This window comes from Neoarius graeffei, chromosome 20 (genome assembly GCF_027579695.1).
Source record: "Neoarius graeffei isolate fNeoGra1 chromosome 20, fNeoGra1.pri, whole genome shotgun sequence".
In the NCBI taxonomy this organism is placed as follows: Eukaryota; Metazoa; Chordata; class Actinopteri; order Siluriformes; family Ariidae; genus Neoarius; species Neoarius graeffei.
The window spans coordinates 13,732,028-13,751,519 of NC_083588.1; the positions used below are offsets into that span (position 1 = coordinate 13,732,028).

General features: G+C 42.0%; 1 protein-coding gene across 1 annotated transcript in view; it reads left to right on the top strand.

Moving 5' to 3' along the window:
* The window catches only part of ca10b (carbonic anhydrase Xb), a 46,605-nt gene extending 36,390 nt beyond the window's left edge, over positions 1 to 10,215 (top strand). Inside the window, exons 6-9 of the mRNA XM_060902521.1 lie at positions 6,524 to 6,596; positions 7,480 to 7,634; positions 9,937 to 10,105; positions 10,193 to 10,215. Of these exons, the coding sequence (XP_060758504.1) occupies positions 6,524 to 6,596; positions 7,480 to 7,634; positions 9,937 to 10,105; positions 10,193 to 10,215 (420 nt within the window). The remainder of the gene's footprint in view (positions 1 to 6,523; positions 6,597 to 7,479; positions 7,635 to 9,936; positions 10,106 to 10,192) is intronic.
* Positions 10,216 to 19,492: the final 9,277 nt, after the last annotated feature.

Below are 19,492 nucleotides of genomic sequence, written 5' to 3' on the forward strand. Positions count from 1 at the left end.
GCACAAGTACTTCAGTCTTGTCAGAGTTAAGCAGAAGGAAATTAATAAGCATCCAGTGTCTAATGTCCTTAACACATTCCTCAATTCTATAAAGCTGGTGTCTCTCATCAGGTTTTGCAGAGACATACAACTGTGTGTCATCAGCATAACAGTGGAAACTAATACAATGTTTACGAATAATATCGCCCAGAGGTAACATATATAGAGAAAAAAGCAGTGGACCCAAGACAGAACCTTGTGGAACACCAAACTTTACCTCGGTACGTCTAGAAATATCACCATTTATATCAACATACATTGAGTGCTGTTGGACTTTACTATTCATCATGTGTACACTGTTACCTTAGGATTTATAATCCCACTCTCTAGTGTCACCCAGAAGAGGATGAGTTTCCTTTCGAGTCTGATTCCTGTCAAGGTTTCATCTTCAGATTTTCTTCATCTCAGCGTGGATTTTCCTTGCACCATCACCTCTAGCTTGCTCATCAGGGTCTACAGTCATGTGAAAAATGAAAGTACACCCTCTTTCAAGTCTAGGTTTTAAATGTCAGGACATAATAAAAAATCATCTGGTCCTTACCAGGTCTTAAAATTAGGCAAATACAACCTCAGATGACCAATGACACATGACATATTCACCCTGTCATTATTTATTTCACACAAAGTAAGCCAAAAATGCAGTAGCAGTGTGTGAAAAATTAAGTACACCCTTACTGATTCCATAGAAACTATGAAGGCAGTTAGCAGCCAGGTGTTGCTGATCAAATGAATTGATTAATTGATCATCAGCAAGTGTGGCCACCTCTTAAAAAGCAGAAGTTTTGACAGTTTGCTGGTCTGATGCACTCAGGTGTATGTTAACACAATGCCAAGGAGGAAAGACATCAGCAATAATAATAATAATAATAGGTTCAATTTATATAGCGCCTTTCTCAAAACCCAAGGTCGCTTTACAATTATAGACAGAAAAAAAAAAGTCCACCAAATAGGGGTCAGGATGTCTTTCCAGTGGTGTAGCAGCCACAGTCCCACCAAAAGGCGCACGAAAACAAGTCCCACACCGCCAGCACAGCCACCGTGATGCTGCCAGTAACATCACTCGAACACCACGCCATGGATCCCCAAAGCGAGCACAGAAGCACCACCACGCAGAGCGTTGGTATGTCTCAAACCGCCTGCACAGCCGCCGCGATGCCACCGAGCAACATCGCTCGGAACATCACGCCAAGCATTAAAGCACAGAGCGCTGGACAACCACGATGTTAAAATGAGCAACGAGCTCACTGCAGTCCATAGCTGGGAGCACAGGCATCACCCACAGCAACCCAAGGCCTGGAGGGAACCAACGGCCAAAACTGGGTCCGGAGCTACACCACAGCTGGAGGACAAAGCACTCAAATAAACATCAAACTACACAAACGCACAAAAAAATAAAAAAGGAGAGAAAATAAAATAAAAAAGCTCCGGTGAGAAGTGGCAGCCAGAATGCGCACGACGTACTCTCAACCAGAGAGCAATGATCTCAGAGAAGCAATTGTTGCTGCAAATCAGTCTGAGAAGGATTATAAGGCCATTTCCAAACAATTTGAAATCCATCATTCTACTGTGAGAGAGATTATTCAGAAGTGGAAAACATTCAAGACAGTTGCCAATCTTCCCAGGAGTGGACGTCCCAGCAAATTTTCTCCAAGGTCAAACCGTGCAGTGCTCAGAGAAATTGCGCAAAAAAAAAAAAAAAACCAAGAACTACTTCTAGGACTCTACAGGCCACAGTTAACATGTTAAATGTTAAAGTTCATCACAGTACAACTGGAAAAAGACTGCGCAAGTATGGCTCGTCTGGAAGGGTTGCCAGAAGAAAGCCTCTTCTATCTAAAAAGAACATGGCAGCACGGCTTAGGTTTGCAAAGATGCATCTGAACAAGCCACAAGCCTTCTGGAACAGTGTCCTTTGGACAGATGAGACCAAAGTGGAAATGCTTGGCCATAATGCACAGCACCATGTTTGGCGAAAACCAAACACAGCATATCAGCACAAACACCTCATACCAACCATCAAGCACGGTGGCATACCTGTCAACCCTCCTGTTTTTCCCGGGAAATCCCTTATTTTGACTTATTTCCCACTGTCTTCCCTTTTTTTATTTTCCCGAAAATATCCCGTATTTTCACATTATATAAAAGTCCTGTATTTTCACAATATAAAAAAGTCGGTAGGTCCAGAATTCATGACGCGCCTCTGACAGGAGTTTACAGCAGGAAGTCGGGCCATGAATTCACGTCCCCGCCCTCTCAGGCATCAGTAATTACGAACTACGTCCGGAGGCGAGGCTGAACAAGTGATTAGGTCCAGTGTTGCCAGATTGGGAGGTTTCCCGCCCAAGTTGGGCGGTTTCAAGTGCATTTTGGTGGGTTTTGAACATATTTTGGGCTGGAAAACGTCAGCAGTATCTGGCAACACTGATTAGGTCTGAGGTGAAGATGGCGATGCTAATAGCTAAAAAAAACATTAGCCTCTCTTTCTTTGATGATTTCAACAAGTGCGTGGCTGGAATGTTTCCAGACTCTTCCATCGCAAAGAAATTTTCCATGGGGAAAACGAAAGCCTCCCAAATAATCAAAGGTAAGCTACACATGTTTACATTAAGTATGTCCGGGCTAAGACCTCATAAATAGCCTAGTGTAAACTAATTGGTGTATTAACTGTTTTATCCACTCATTGTCTATTTTATTTTCTATCTGAAACTTACCCATTTTAAATCACTCTTGGTTTAATATCTTATATTACTCTTTCTCTTTATTACTCTATCTATCTATCTATCTAGTGTTCCGAGGCCATGACTATGGTAAAACCATAATAAATTGCAATGGAATTGAATTTATTGACTGGTTATATAATGACCTTTCTTATTTTAACATAAGATACGTATTTTAGCCCTTAATTTGGGAAATAACTGGTACCACTGAAAGCAAATAAAAATAAATGTATAGTTTATTCACAAATGCACTCTATAAACCATAAGCATATTGAGTTTGGGTCTTGGCTATCACCAACATGCACCAGAGTACAGGAAATCACAAATACTAGATAGAAAATTGCCCCCCATTCAACTACACACCCACTTTTGGTGAAGGGTATGACTTTCCGAAATTTTCCCTTATTTTGAGTTAAAAACCTGGGAAATATCCCTTTTTTTCAAACCTCAAAGTTGACAGGTATACACGGTGGTGGAGGGGTGATTATTTGGGCTTGTTTTGCAGCCACAGGGCCTGGACACTTTGCAGGAGTCAACCATGAACTCCTCTGTATACCAAAGTATTGGAGAGGCAAACGTGAGGCCATCTGTCCAACAGCTAAAACTTGGCCACAATTGGGTCATGCAACAGGACAATGATCCCAAGCACACCAGCAAATCTACAGCAGAATGGCTGAAAAAGAAAAGGATGAAGGTGTTGGAATGGCCACCTCAAAGTCCAGACCTCAACCCAGTTGAAATGCTGTAGCGGGACCTTAAGAGAGCTGTGCATGAACAAATGCCCTCAAACATGAATGAACTGAAGCAGTGTTGTAAAGAAGAGTGGGCCAAGATTCCTCCACAACGATGTGAAAAACCTGATAAAATCATATAGAAAATTATTGTTTCAAGTTATTGCTGCAAAAGGTGGTTCTACAAGCTATTGAATCCTGGCGTATACTTGCTTTTTCACACATGGATTCTGTATTTTCATGAAATTTTTGTTTCATAAATAATGGCATGGTGGATTCTGTTGTGTGTTGCTTTACACTTGAGGTTAGATTTGCATAATTTTAGGACCTGGTAAGGATCAGATGATTTTTTTTTTTTATGTCTTGATTGGTAAAACCATGTAACTGGAAAAGGGTGTACGTTCTTTTTCACATGACTGTGTATATCCAGCTGTTTTGTGACAAATTCTATTATTAGCAGTACAACACAAATTAATTGAATAAATGATGTGTAAAAATAGAGATGTTTTGATGTTCATGGATGAACTGTCGACACCACACTAGGTACAGATTTCACAATTTCTCACTGTTGCCCTATCTTTTTTTTTTTTTTTGATAGCATCCCATTAGATTAGTGAACACTTATGCCTCATTTGCTCAACAATAAAAAGATACAACTCAATCAGTCCTGAATACCTTTTCCTCTGACAGTATCCTTGACTTGCAAGTGACGTCAAAGCAAAATAGAAACCCGGACATAGGCCATGTTGGTGGATATAGGAATGTGGGATCCAGCAACATTCCATACAAAACATAGTCACGCGTGTGCAACTCTCTTTGTTTTTCCACTGATTTAAGCATTCTTTTAGTTATGCCAGATCTTTGTACTGTATACGGTCTTGGTCACAACAGTACCTACTCGTGACCGTGGCACGTTCCAATTTTTTTAGAATTCCGTCCATGATTCGGAAAGAGGGCGAGGAAACTCTTGAGGCTTAGTACGGAGAGGAGACGAGCACGGCTGAATAACATCGGCAGGGCTGACCTAACAGAGACTAAAACCAAAACAGTTCATGTTTGCAGTGATCATTTTATCTCTGGTGAGATTCAAAAGTTTTCTCGAAAATATCATGGAAGAATTTTATTTCGTGTTGCTAGAATTTTGCTATAAAATGAGCGTTCACTTGTTGTGGTTCACTCGGTCGTCGTTATAATTTTAACACGTGCATGACCATTTTGCTTCTAGGAGCGCCAGAAAAATTATACGATAGAAACAATCCAGACTGAGCACCCACTCAGAAAACAGGCTATGTTTCATCCAAAGTCAGACTTGATTCTTCGGCAGCCAAACCAGATAGAACGCGATATCTGGGTACTCGATGGTCAGTAGAAGCGTCTTATCTTCAGAAAAGTCTGACGTTTTTTAATAATATTCATCAAAACCACACACATCTATCTTCTTTTTGTATCGAATCTTTGCCCGACCGTTCAAATCATGGTAATGCTGAGAAAATTCAGCATTGTTTACAGACACGCTTTCAGTGGCTGCCATCATGGTGGACACTCATGACGTAGCACATTGTGATCACGTGCTTGCAAATCATCTATAGGACTGGACTCTTTCACCCTCTCACTTCCTTTTGTTTACTCTCTCACATGCTCTAACTCCCTGTTTCTCCTGGTTGACTGCACCTCCAACCAGTCATTGTGTAGCCAGACTTTATTTGGGTGCAATGACATGCGTGTCAGGGGCAGCACGGTGGTGTAGTGGTTAGCGCTGTCGCCTCACAGCAAGAAGGTCTGGGTTCGAGCCTCGTGGCCGGCGAGGGCCTTTCTGTGCGGAATTTGCATGTTCTCCCCGTGTCCGCGTGGGTTTCCTCCGGGTGCTCCGGTTTCCCCCACAGTCCAAAGACATGCCGGTTAGGTTAACTGGTGACTCTAAATTGACCGTAGGTGTGAATGTGAGTGTGAATGGTTGTCTGTGTCTATGTGTCAGCCCTGTGATGACCTGGCGACTTGTCCAGGGTGTACCCCGCCTTTCGCCCGTAGTCAGCTGGGATAGGCTCCAGCTTGCCTGCGAGTCTGCGACCCTGTAGAACAGGATAAAGTGGCTAGAGATAATGAGATGAGATGAGACATGCGTATCCAAATTTCCCACCAATTCCAACCTGACACTCCTGACACAAACTGCAGCTTGAAATACGAACAAGTCTACAAACCTGTCTCACACAATAATCTTTTCTGAAAAGTACTAGCTTGTCCATCTTTTCCAGTGCTTCGGTGCAAATGTTGGACAGATGTCAGGTGTACAGCTGTACAGATGCACAGACTTGGAGTATTGCAGATAATGGAATTTGTGAGCAGTAAATACCAGTTGCCATGTGATACAACAGGTGATGTAGTAGCCTATATACACACAGGTTATCTTTTGGCTATTAAAATTTAGACGAATATTATGTCCGTGCTTAAGAATATCTACAATGGTCTGATGGTGGTGTAGTGGTTAGCACTGTCACCTCACAGCACGAAGGTGCTGGGTTCGAGCCCAGTGGCCAACGGGGGACTTTCTGTGTGGAGTTTGCATGTTCTGCCCGTGTCTGCGCGGGTTTCCTCCGGATGCTCTGGTTTCCCCCACAGTCCAAAGACATGCAGGTTAAGCTAATTGGTGGCTCTAAATTGACTGTAGGTGTGAATGTTTGTTCGTCTCTACGTGTCAGCCCTGCGATGACCTGGCAACTTGTCTAGGGTGTGCCCCACCGCTCGCCTATAGTCAGCTGGGATAGGATCCAGCTTGCCTGTGACCCTGCACAGGATAAGTGGTTACAGATAATGGATGGATACAATGGTCTGTGTATGGTTTTTCCTGTGTATCATATTTCAGAGAGTGACTCTTCTGATGCTCTCAGTCTAGGACCATAATCTTACATTACTGTGTCTGAACTGCACTCATAAAAAAAAACCCTCCAAATTCTCTGAATCTGATGGATTTAACACAAATATGGCACTCGATGCCCCTGCATTAAAGTGTTCTGACTGATTGTGTTTCAATTTTTTCAGATATCAGACCCCACTAATCCGTTTCTCCTTCGGATGCTGAGTCGAGAAATTATCACTCAAATAACGTATAAACGTAAGAATCATAAATTTCTTGTTCATATATTTCTGTGGCTTTAACACAGTGCAAAAGAAACAGAAGACAAAAGCATGAAAAGATCAAATTGTTATGTTATTATGTGCATACTGTTTATTCTGTTTATTCTGGGTTGCTTGTATTTTATTTTATTTTTTAATGAAGTCATCATGGAATATCTCTAGGTGGTTCCTGATTGGTTGACTCCTCCTATAGCTCCACCAACTGGCCACACCCATAATCAATTATTAGTTATTTGAATTATTAAGTATAAATAGTGGATGCACACTACATCCAACCCATCAATCCATGCCACTACTCAGGGTGGAATTTGCAAGACTGAAGGTCACTGATTGGCTCAACGCCAGCATCGCAAAATGATTGATTGTCTATTGTTTTTAAACATGTGATTAACGATTGTGTGATTACTAAAGCATGATTTAAATCGCAGGTAGGATGAGTAACTTGTAAAGTAGAACACTTGAAAGGCTAGAAACATTGTATTAATCCTGTGTAGCTGGCTGAAAAATATTAATGTTGACATTCACGAGACAAAGCAACACCGTAAGCTTCCTTCATGTTCTCTCCGTCACTGCTTTCATTCCATGCTGAAATTAATGTTTTGTTGACTGGTTAACTTCGGGCTTAAATCAACAATGGTTGTTTTGGTGGGACTGATGATTACAACATATCCAAGTTTCCACACACAAAAAGCCCAGACAAATACATTAGCAATATTCAATTTACAGTAAGATCAATAACCATCACGTTAAAAACAACTGGAAAATGACGAATGAGTGGAGCCAGAGTGAGAGTAAACCAGTTAATAGCCACATAGTGAGAACAGAGTCTTAAAAAAAAAAACTGCTCTAACTCCTTGCAGATGATTCATATGAACTTGCGGGATTGGATCTGGAGCAATTGTATCCTGAGACATGGCGCTTTATAACATATGAAGGTTCGCTGACGGTGCCACCGTGTCTTGAAACGGTCACGTGGATCCTGATGAATAAACCCATCTATGTCTCGCATATTGAGGTGAACCATAAACTGATCACATAAGGGCTAAGGTCTGTACGTGCACTACACAAATCAATGTGTGCAACAATGCAAGGAGTGTTCCGGGCCTACGCCCCATGCATAGAATTTGCATACACCCAAAATTTAATGACGTGACTCATTGTTCCATACTTTGCTCACACAGTTGCTATATACCTTAAACATAGATTTTCACACAAGTCCTAAAAGTAGATAAAGAGAACCCAGTTAAACAAATGAGACAAAAATATTATACTTGGTCATTTATTTATTGAGGAAAATGATCCAATATTACATATCTGTGAGTGGCAAAAGTATGTGAACCTCTTGGATTAGCAGTTAATTTGAAGGTGAAATTAGAGTCAGGTGTTTTCAATCAGTGGGATGACAATCAGGTGAGAGTGGGCACCCTGCTTTATTTAAAGAACGGGGATCTATCAAAGTCTGATCTTCACAACACATGTTTGTGGAAGTGTATCATGGCACGAACAAAGGAGATTTCTGAGGACCTCAGAAAAAGCGTTGCTGATGCTCATCAGGCTGGAAAAGGTTACAACACCATCTCTAAAGAGTTTAGACTCCACCAATCCACAGTCAGACAGATTGTGTACAAATGGAGGAAATTCAAGACCGTTGTTACCCTCTCCAAGAGTGGTCGACCAACAAAGATCATTCCAAGAGCAAGGCGTGTAATAGTCGGAGAGGTCACAAAGGGCCCCAGGGTAACTTCTAAGCGACTGAAGCCCTCTCTCACATTGGCTAATGTTCATGAGTCCACCATCAGGAGAATACTGAACAACAATGGTGTGCATGGCAGGGTTGCAAGGAGAAAGCCACTGCTCTCCAAAAAGAACATTGCTGCCCGTCTGCAGTTTGCTAAAGATAATGCGGACAAGCCAGAAGGCTATTGGAAAAATGTTTTGTGGACGGATGAGACCAACATAGAACTTTTTGGTTTAAATGAGAAGCGTTATGTTTGGAGAAAGGAAAACACTGCATTCCAGCATAAGAACCTTATCCCATCTGTGAAATGTGGTGGTGGTAGTATCATGGTTTGGGCCGGTTTTGCTGCATCTGGGCCAGGACGGCTTGCCATCATTGATGGAACAGTGAATTCTGAATTATACCAGTGAATTTTAAAGGAAAATGTCAGGACATCTGTCCATGAACTGAATCTCAAGAGAAGGTGGGTCATGCAGCAAGACAACGACCCTAAACACACAAGTCGTTCTACCAAAGAACGGTTAAAGAAGAATAAAGTTAATGTTTTGGAATGGCCAAGTCAAAGTCCTGACCTAATCTAAGACCTGAAGTGAACAGTTCATGTGAGGAAACCCACCAACATCCCAGAGTTGAAGCTGTTCTGTACGGAGAAACGGGCTAAAATTCCTCCAAGCCGGTGTGCAGGACTGATCAACGGTTACCGGAAACGTTTAGTTGCAGTTATTGTTGCACAAGGGGGTCACACCAGATACTGAAAGCAAAGGTTCACATACTTTTGCCACTCACAGATATGTAATATTGGATCATTTTCCTCAATAAATAAGTGACCGAGTATAATATTTTTTTTGTCTCATTTGTTTAACTGGGTTCTCTTTACTTTTAGGACTTGTGTGAAAATCTGATGTTGTTTTAGGTCATATTTATGCAAAAATATAGAAAATTCTAAAAGGTTCACAAATTTTCAAGCATCACTGTATGTCAAATAAAGAGTGGAGAGGTTTGGCAGCACTGGTCCAAGGTGTAGACACCTGCATGGCACCTCACCACCACTCTATTGTGATTGGTTTTCTGTTGGAATACATGGAGAGTGCTAAACTGGCCGGCCTGTTTGGTGTCTCATGAAGTGCAAAATACAACAACGGAGACCCTGGACTTCTGAGCAACTGAAGTTCACGTTCAAAACTTCTACAATTAGTGTCCTCAGTTTCCAAATGCTTACTGAGTGTTGTTAAAAGAAAATGTGATGCAACACAGTGGTAAATATGCTGCTGTCCCAAATTTTTTTGGAACATGTTGCAGGCAGCAAATTCAGAATCACTTTGTATTGAATATAGGTTGAAAATGATTTGCAACTTTTTTTGGAATCAAAGTTATAGAATATTTAAAATGCCTAACATGGTTCAGATGTTCTGAGAAGTCTATAGCATGTTTGTTTGGGTTTTTTTTAAACCTTTTTCTATACCTTGCCTGCATTTGAATTTGATGATAATATACTGCCAAGATATTTCAGCTGCTGCTTTCTAAATTGCCTTCTTACGTGTGTGTGTGTGTGTGTGTGTGTGTGTGTGTGTGTGTGTAGCTGCAGTCTCTGCGTCTCCTCAGTCAAAATGCAGCGTCTCAGATCTTCCTCAGTTTAAGTGATAACTATCGGCCACAACAGAGCCTAAACCAGCGCTGCATACACACCAATATCAACGTCAATACGCACACACACCAGTGTGCTAATACACTCAGGACACATTACAGGGGTATGTGTTACACACATTACAGTATACTTTGCAATATTAATATATCATCATTGAACATGATCTCTATTGATTGTGTTTTATTTGCAGTGAACGAGTGGCTGCTGAAATAACCCCATGATAAATGGTGTGTGTGTCCTCTGCAGTGAGACAGATGAGAGATGACTGAAGACATAAGCATATTATTTTACTGTGTATTATGACAAAATAAAGGCAGTTTGGCAGAGAATGCTGTGTGTGTCTGAATTATTCTAAAACCTCCACTTTATACAAAGGACACAAGATATCAGCATCATTGTGCACTTTTATGTCGTGCTGCCTTTGTACAACACATCCTTATTATGGTTAATAGATTTGTGTTAATAAACTAAATTAGCTGTTTGTTATGAAGTTTGGTGTGTTGAATTCAAATATGACAATTAAAACAGCTGATTGGCTGCGGCTTCCAAGATATTTAAGATTTTACATTTTATACTTAGGTACATTGTGTAGATAGTAACGTTTTAAGTATAAATTGTAAACCGAGGTCTCTTCATGTGCTTATGGTTGGTTTACATGATATTTCACCTGTTTATGTAACGTGAGAAAATCAGCAAAAAGTTTCTATCAATAAAATGTATTATGAACCAAATGGGGGGGAAAAACATGTAAATACTGAATAGGTTTAGTTCTTATTCAGTGTGTACTCAGTGCTTTTTGGTAGCTTGTCTCTTGTATTCATGAAATGGAGTATCTCTTGTCAAGCAAAGACTTAATCTCGAGTGCACAGCCCTGTATGATATTTATTTTTATTTTTTTTAGCTGATACAGGGCAGTTTGTGAAGCATAGTGATGTCACTGTGATAGTGATAGTCACTGCATCAGCAGTGATTTCTAGGAATAACATAATATCATGTATGATGCAATACTGGCTTCAGATTGCATCATTCATTGTTTTGCCAAAAAAGTACGGTACGATCCAAACTCAATCACAGATTTATTCATAGAGCTAATCTTGAAAACTAGAGCCAATGAACAATTTTCAGTTTCATTTTCGTTCTCAGCGACCCAGAATTCGTAAAGTTTGACTATTTTGGAAGCATTTTGGCTGTGGACCAGTTTTATTTATATGGCTTATCTGTCAGCGTCACAGGGGAAGCTTGAGCCAATCCCAGCTGACTTCAGGCAAGAGGCACTAAGCTATCGGGGAGAACACACAAACTCCACGCATACCCCTTTTCCGCCAATGGGTTCTGTCGTGGTTCAGGCACCAAATTTTGAACCGTTCACAGCATGTTGACCAAAAATAAATTGATTCTGAATCTGAAAATTTGGTTCTAGCTGGAACCAAAATATACCGGTACCTGTTTTTTCCAACACAACCTGTGATGGCATCAGTGGGTGTGTCATTAGTTTTGAGAAGAAGCAGAGCACAGCAATGGAGAATGCAACAGAAAAGGATACATCTTCAGAAAAATTTCATGAAAACAAATCTGTGCAATAACAGAACAAAAGCTTGCTGGTAATCAATGCGCTCTACCATCTTGCTACTAACTGTTTACTTCCATTGGACATTGTGCAACGCGCTCCGTTCATGACGCATCCTTAATTACAATGGGTCTGCTCAAAACTGGTGAAAAAATGGGCTGGGTTGCTAGCTGGCACCAAGGGTCAAGGAATTCTGAATGGAACTGGTTCAAGAACCCGGTCCCTGTTGATTAAAAAGTGGTAACAGTAAGGCCCTAGTCGGCCATGAGGTTTGAATCCAGAACCTTCTTACTCTATTGTGCCTTACACGTACACTACAATACAGTGAAATTCTTTTCTTATCATAAATAGATGTTATCCCAGTTTGTGAGCCATGATACAGCATCCCTGAAGCAGACAGAGTTAAGTGTTGGGCATTGCTGGGGCTTGACCTTTTGATCAGCACCTCATTGTCTTTAATCACTGGGCCACCATTACTGAATGCAGCTGGCTTACATAACAAAAAGTATAATAAGTAACTGTCTATGAACACAAGGAAGAAAATTTATTCACGTGTGTGTGCAAAGTGGAAGATGTATATATACAGTTGCATTTATTTTACACTGATGTATGTCACACTCTTCACTGGCTTGTTGTGATCACACCATACTCCTGTGTTTTCCACAGGTGTATTTCTTTGGCTTCATCCCAGTCTCGACCCTTGTTCAGGGGAAGGTAATACAGATATATGCTGGAGAGCCAGTTCTCCAATAATGGGACTGTTTGTGGTTATAGCTACACAATATAGCTAACATTTTTGGACAGCTGACGGTCACATTCATGTATCAGTCTTCCCCAAACTGTTGCCACAAAGTTGGAAGAAGACAATTGTCTGGAATGTCTTTGTGTATTATAGCATTATGATCTCACTTCACTGGAATTAATGCCCCTTTTCCACCAAAGCAGTTCCAGGGCAGGTTCGGGGCCAGTGCTTAGTTTGGAACCGGGTTTTCTGATTCCACTGACAAAGAACTGGCTCTGGGGCCAGAAAAACCGGTTCCAGGCTAGCACCAACTCTCTGCTGGGCCAGAGGAAAGAACTGCTTACGTCAGCGGGGGGGGTTGTTAAGACCAACAACAATAGCAAGATCGCGAAAGGTCGCCATTTTTAAGCGGCGAGAAGCAGCAGCTGTACAAACGCAAAGTCATCCATTATTATTATTGTTGTTGTTGTTGTTGCTGCTGCTTCTTCTCCATGTTGTTGTTGCTATAATGTTCGCGCCAAGGTTTATACAAACGCAGCAACGTAACTGATGTATACAGCGACGTAACTGACGTATACAGCAACATAATGACGTGGCTCCGCTTAGCACCCCGAGCTATGGAAAAGCAAACTGGTTCTCAGCTGGCTCGCAAGTTGAACGAGTTGTGAACCAGCACCACCACTGGCCCCGAACCAGCCCTGGAACTGATTTGGTGGAAAAGGGTATGAGTGACCCAAACTTGTTCCAGCATGAATGCCCCTGTGCATGGAGCCAGGTCCATAAAGACATGGTTCGCCAAGGTTGGTTTGAAAGAACTCGAGTGGCCTGCACAGAGCCCTGACTTTAACTGGAATGTTAACCACAACCCAGACCTCCTCCTCAAATGACATCAGTGACCAACCTCACGAATGCTCTAGTGGCTGATTGGGCAAATCCCCACATCAGGTTGCAAAATCTAGTGGAAAGCCTTCCCAGAAGAGCAAACACCGGACTAAATCTTGAAGGTGATTTTCAACATCCACATGGGTGTAATTGGTCAAGTATCCAAATGTTTTTGGCCATATAATGTACTGTACCTGTACTGCCACTATTGGCCTTTTCATACCACATGTCAGTGCAGATGAGTTTCACATGCGTAGGTCGAAGGCAAATTTCCATCAAAGTTCTTTTTGTCCTTTCAGGAGTTAGCTTGGCAAATTAAATGGGGAAAGAACCATATGCCAGAAACAAACAAGGAGGTGCTATGATCCTCTCCCCAACACTCTCTCATGGAATTGTCCTCCAGCAGTCAACAGGCAGTGCACGTTCATGTGTTTTAGATGAGTGACTTTGGAGGCAAGTCTGAAAGGAGGGGGTGGGATTTTTCGGTTGGATACTTTCAAAATCTAGCTTACTCTTGCTGGTTGCTTCAAAATCACCTACTCTGCCTTGAAGCAATATTGCATGAGCTGATTCGGCCATATTCATGAAACTGTAGTTTATTTGCTTTTCCTCTGTCAATGAAACTAGTCCCTCAAGAAGCTGCAGTTGGATGAAGTGCTACTGTATGTGTTGAAATGCAACAAAGACTGACTGACCGTCTGTAGAAAGTGTAGTTCCAGTGGTTTCAATGTAATAAACTATTGCTCGAACTGGAATTTTATGTACCAAAAACAGACAAGCAGAAGATACAAACAGTGAAATGTAACAGTGCTGTTATATTCAATATTGGCCCTCTTGGAACACCACTTGCCAAATCAAATTAGTAGAATGTTGATGAAAGTATCCAGATGGTGCTGATATGCAGCAAGATATGACAGTAAGAAAAGTCAAGCTGCATTGCCGGTCATCAGTGTGGGTGTGAGATGCAGGTTCACGCATACATAACTATGTTTTTATTATACAGAGTAATATAACTGATATATACACTCACTGGCCACTTTATTAGGAACTCGTTGTTGATTTGAAGATTCCTGTTCTTGGCTGGCAGGAGTGGAACCCAGTGTGATCTTCTACTGTTGCATGCTGAGATGCTTTTCTGCTCACCACGGTTGGAAAGAGTGATTGTATGAGTTGCTATATCCTTCCTGGCAGCTCGGACCAATTTGGCCATTTTCCTCTGACCTCTCTTATGAACAAGGTGTTTGTTTCCACCCACAGAACTGTCGCTCACTCAATGTTTTATTGTTTTTTGCACCATTCTGTGTAAACTCTAAAGACTGTTGTGTGTGAAAACCCCAGGAAATCAGCAGCTTCTGAAATACTCACACCAGTCCATCTGGCACCAACACCCATGCCACAGTGAAAGTAGATCACAATTTTTTCCCATTCTGATGTTTGGAGTGAACATTAACTGAAGCTCTTGATTTGTATCTGCATGATTTTATGCATTGTGCTGCTGTCAAGTGATTGCCTGATTAGAGAACTGCATGAAACAGCAGGTGTATGGTCTACCTAATAAAGTGGCTGGTGTGTGTGTGTGAAGCATATATATATATATATATATATATATATATATATATATATATATATATATATATACACACAGTGGTGCTTGAAAGTTTGTGAACCCTTTAGAATTTTCTATATTTCTGGATAAATATGACCTAAAACATCATCAGATTTTCACACAAGTCCTAAAAGTAGACAAAGAGAAGCCAGTTAAACAAATGAGACAAAAATATTATACTTGCTCATTTATTTATTGAGGAAAATGATCCAATATTACATATCTGTGAATGGCAAAAGTATGTGAACCTCGAGGATTAGCAGTTAATTTGAAGCTGAAATTAGAGTCAGGTGTTTTCAATCAATGGAATGACAATCAGGTGTGAGTGGGCACTCTGTTTTATTTAAAGAAGAGAGATCTATCAAAGTCTGATCTTCACAACATATGTTTGTGGAAGTGTATCATGGCACAAACAAAGGAGATTTCTGAGGACCTCAGAAAAAGCGTTGTTGATGCTCATCAGGCTGGAAAAGGTTACAAAACCATCTCTAAAGAGTTTGGATTCCACCAATCCACAGTCAGACAGATTGCATACAAATGGAGGAAATTCAAGACCATCGTTACCCTCCCCAGGAGTGGTCAACCAACAATGATCCCTCCAAGAGCAAGGCGTGTAATAGTCGGCGAAGTCACAAAGGGCTCCAGAGTAACTTCTAAGCAACTGAAGGCCTCTATCACATTGGCTAATGTTCATGAGTCCACCATCAGGAGAACACAGAACAACAATGGTGTGCCTGGCAGGGTTGCAAGGAGAAAGCCACTGCTCTCCAAAAAGAACATTGCTGCTCATCTACAGTTTGCTAAAGATCACGTGGACAAGCCAGAAGGCTATTGGAAAAATGTTTTGTGGATGGATGAGACCAAAATAGAACTTTTTGATTTAAATGAGAAGCGTTATGTTTGGAGAAAGGAAAACACTGCATTCCAGCATAAGAACCTTATCCCATCTGTGAAACATGGTGGTGGTAGTATCATGGTTTGGGCCTGTTTTGCTGCATTTGGACCAGGACAGCTTGCCATCATTGATGGGACAATGAATTCTGAATTATACCAGTGAATTCTAAAGGAAAATGCCAGGAAATCCATCCATGAACTGAATCTCAAGAGAAGGTGGGTCACACAGCAAGACAACGACCCTAAGCACACAAGTCGTTCTACCAAAGAATGGTTAAAGAAGAATAAAGTTAATGTTTTGGAATGGCCAAGTCAAAGTCCTGACCTTAATCCAATCGAAATGTTGTGGAAGGACCTGAAGCAAGCAGTTCATGTGAGGAAACCCACCAACATCCCAGAGTTGAATCTGTTCTGTACGGAGGAACGGGCTAAAATTCCTCCAAGCCAGTGTGAAGGACTGATCAACAGTTACCAGAAACATTTAGTTACAGTTATTGCTGCACAAGGGGGTCACACCAGATACTGAAAGCAAAGGTTCACATACTTTTGCCACTCACAGATATGTAATATTGGATCATTTTCCTCAATAAATAAATGACCAAGTATAATATTTTTGTCTCATTTGTTTAACTGGGTTCTCTTTATCTACTTTTAGTACTTGTGTGAAAATCTGATGATGTTTTAAGTCATATTTAGGCAGAAATATAGAAAATTCTGAAGGGTTCACAAACTTTCAAGCGCCACTGTATATATATATTAATATTAGTACACAAAGTTCACAGACAAATGAAATGTTTTGGACAAATGTTCTTAATTAGCTATGCAACAAAAAAATAAAAAACTTCTGAAGCTAATATTCAAAATGGTTGATGATGTTGTCAAGGCAGTATAGCAAAAATAAATCGACCTTGGGGATGGTGTAGCATTACTACCTCACAGCTGCAGTGTCCCTAATTTAATCCTGAGCCCAAGTGACTGTCTGTGTGAAGTTTTCTTCTCATGTAATGTGTAGGTTTGCCCTGGGTTCTCTAGTTTAATCCCACATCCCAAAACATACCGGTAGATCCATCCATCCATTATCTGTAGCCGCTTATCCTGTCCGACAGGGTTGCAGGCAAGCTGGAGCCTATCCCAGCTGACTATGGGCGAGAGGCGGGGTACACCCTGGACAAGTCACCAGGTCATCGCAGGGCTAACACATAGACTCAGACAACCATTCACGCTCACATTCACACCTACGGTCAATTTAGAGCCACCAATTAGCCTAACCTGCATGTCTTTGGACTGTGGGGGAAATCGGAGCACCCGGAGGAAACCCACACGGACACAGGGAGAGCATGCAAACTCCACACAGAAAGGCCCTCACCGGCTGCTGGGCTCGAACCCAGGACCTTCTTGCTGTGAGGCAACAGTACTAACCACTACACCACCGTGCCACCGCCGGTAGGCCCTACCCTAGCTAAATCAGCTAATATGTGTATGTTTCACTGGAATGGACTGGCATTCCATCCAAAGTGTATTTCCCTTTGTGCCCAGTGTTCCTGGGATTGGCCTCAGGTCTACCATAACCCTGGCCAGGACAAATGGGTTACTGAAAAATGAAGGAAAAAAAAAGAATGTCAATAAATGCTGGATTGTGATTTCCTGTGACAAAAGTAAAAATCACAGACCCTTGGCAGTCCCCATCTCCTACTTTAAGAACTACAGGCTAATCACCTCCTGGGTGGACCAAGATGCTGCAATATTTGGTCAGACCTGCTGAAGGAATTTGTGTGTTTTATATCAACACAGAATAGAGCATTAACATTGGGTTTGATTGTTGTCCCCTAATAAGTGTAGTGTCATTGTCTTTATTGTAATGTTCAATGTTTTTGTGACTTGGAGTATTTATGCTCTTACGACCCCCTACCTCGCTTTTTCCCATTGCCCACTCCCTGCATGCGTCTTCATTATTATTGCACGTTGCTATGTCTTGTCAACACTGTGTATATCTTGTCAGCACTGTGTATACATTATGCATGTATGCTGCACCATGGGTCCAGGAGAAACATTATTTCATCTCAGTATGTATTGCACATTGTATTTGGTTGTCCCTTGTCATTTCATGACTGGACTACTGCAACTTGCTCCGGGCAGACCAACCTCTGCACACCATACGGCCTTTGCAACTGATCCAGAATGCAGCTGTACATCTTGTTTCCAACCTTCCCAAGTTCTTCCACACCACTCCATTGCTACAATCCCTCCACTGGCTTCCTGTAGTTGCCTCCATTAGATTCTAAAACACTGATGCATTCATACAGAACCAAAAAATGGTCCAACACCCACCTACCTTCAAGCACTTATCATGCGTTGCACTATGCGTCCTCCGATTCTCAAGCACTGCTTAGTTGGACCCACCATCTCTCAGAATACAAGGAAGGCATGCATCAGGACTCTGTTCTGGCACCGAGGTGGTGGAATGAACTTCCCCTAGATGTCTGAACAGCTGAGTCACTGGCAGTCTTCAAATGATGATGAAATATTTGCATGTTTATAGCCAACTTGGTGCTACGCGCCTCATCGGCTATCAGCTCATTTCTGTTTCCGGTTGAGAGTACTCTGTGCGCATTTTGTCTGCCACTTCTCACCGGAGCATTTTAATCCCCTCCCCTTTTTTTTCTTTTTGTGTTTGTATAGTTTTGTTTGTTATTTGTTTGAATGGTTTTTGTTTGAATGTTTTGTCTGTCGGTTGTGATGTAGCTCTGGAGCCAGTTTTGGGTGTCGGGTTCCTTCAGGCCTTGGTCTGCCATGGGTGACGTCTGTGCTCCTCACTATGGACTGCAATGAGCTTGTTGCTCTTTTAACATCGGGGTTGTCCACCACTCTGTGTGGCAATGCTTCTGTGCTTGGTGCAGTGTTCCAAGTGATGTTGCCCGGTGGCATCACAGTGGCTGTGGAGGTGGCTTGGGATATACCAGCGCTCTGGCAGCGGTGCTTCTGTGCCCGGTTTGTGGATCCATGGCGCAGTGTTCCGAGCGATGTTGCCCAGTGGTATCACAGCAGCTGTGCAAGCAGTGTGGGACATACCTTTGTGCGCCTTTTGGTCGGACTATGAGTAGCTACACCATTGGAATTACATCCTGACCCTCTTTTGGTGGACTTTTTTTTTGTAGTTGTAAAGCGACCTTGGGTGTGAGAAAGGCACCATGTAAGTTGAACTTATTATTATTATTATTATTATTTACGGTGGCACGGTGGTGTAGTGGTTAGCGCTGTCGCCTCACAGCAAGAAGGTCCGGGTTCGAGCCCCGTGGCCGGCGAGAGCCTTTCTGTGCGGAGTTTGCATGTTCTCCCCGTGTCCGCGTGGGTTTCCTCTGGGTGCTCCGGTTTCCCCCACAGTCCAAAGACATGCAGGTTAGGTTAACTGGTGACTCTAAATTGACCGTAGGTGTGAATGTGAGTGTGAATGGTTATCTGTGTCTATGTGTCAGCCCTGTGACTTCTCCAGAGTGTACCCCGCCTTTCGCCCGTAGTCAGCTGGGATAGGCTCCAGCTTGCCTGCGACCCTATAGAAGGATAAAGCAGCTAGAGATAATGAGATGAGATGAGATTATTATTTACCTCACCTGCTATGGAGTAAGCAGGGCGAGACATTGTTTTCGGTGGGGTTTCTTTGTAAACGATATTACGGGAAAATGGCTGGACCAATCTTCATGAAACTTTCAGGATAAACGGGCATTGGTCTCAAATAGAACCTCCAACATTTTGGGGGTCATCCGGTCAAGGTCAAAGTTTTTGTGGCCACTGCTTCATATAG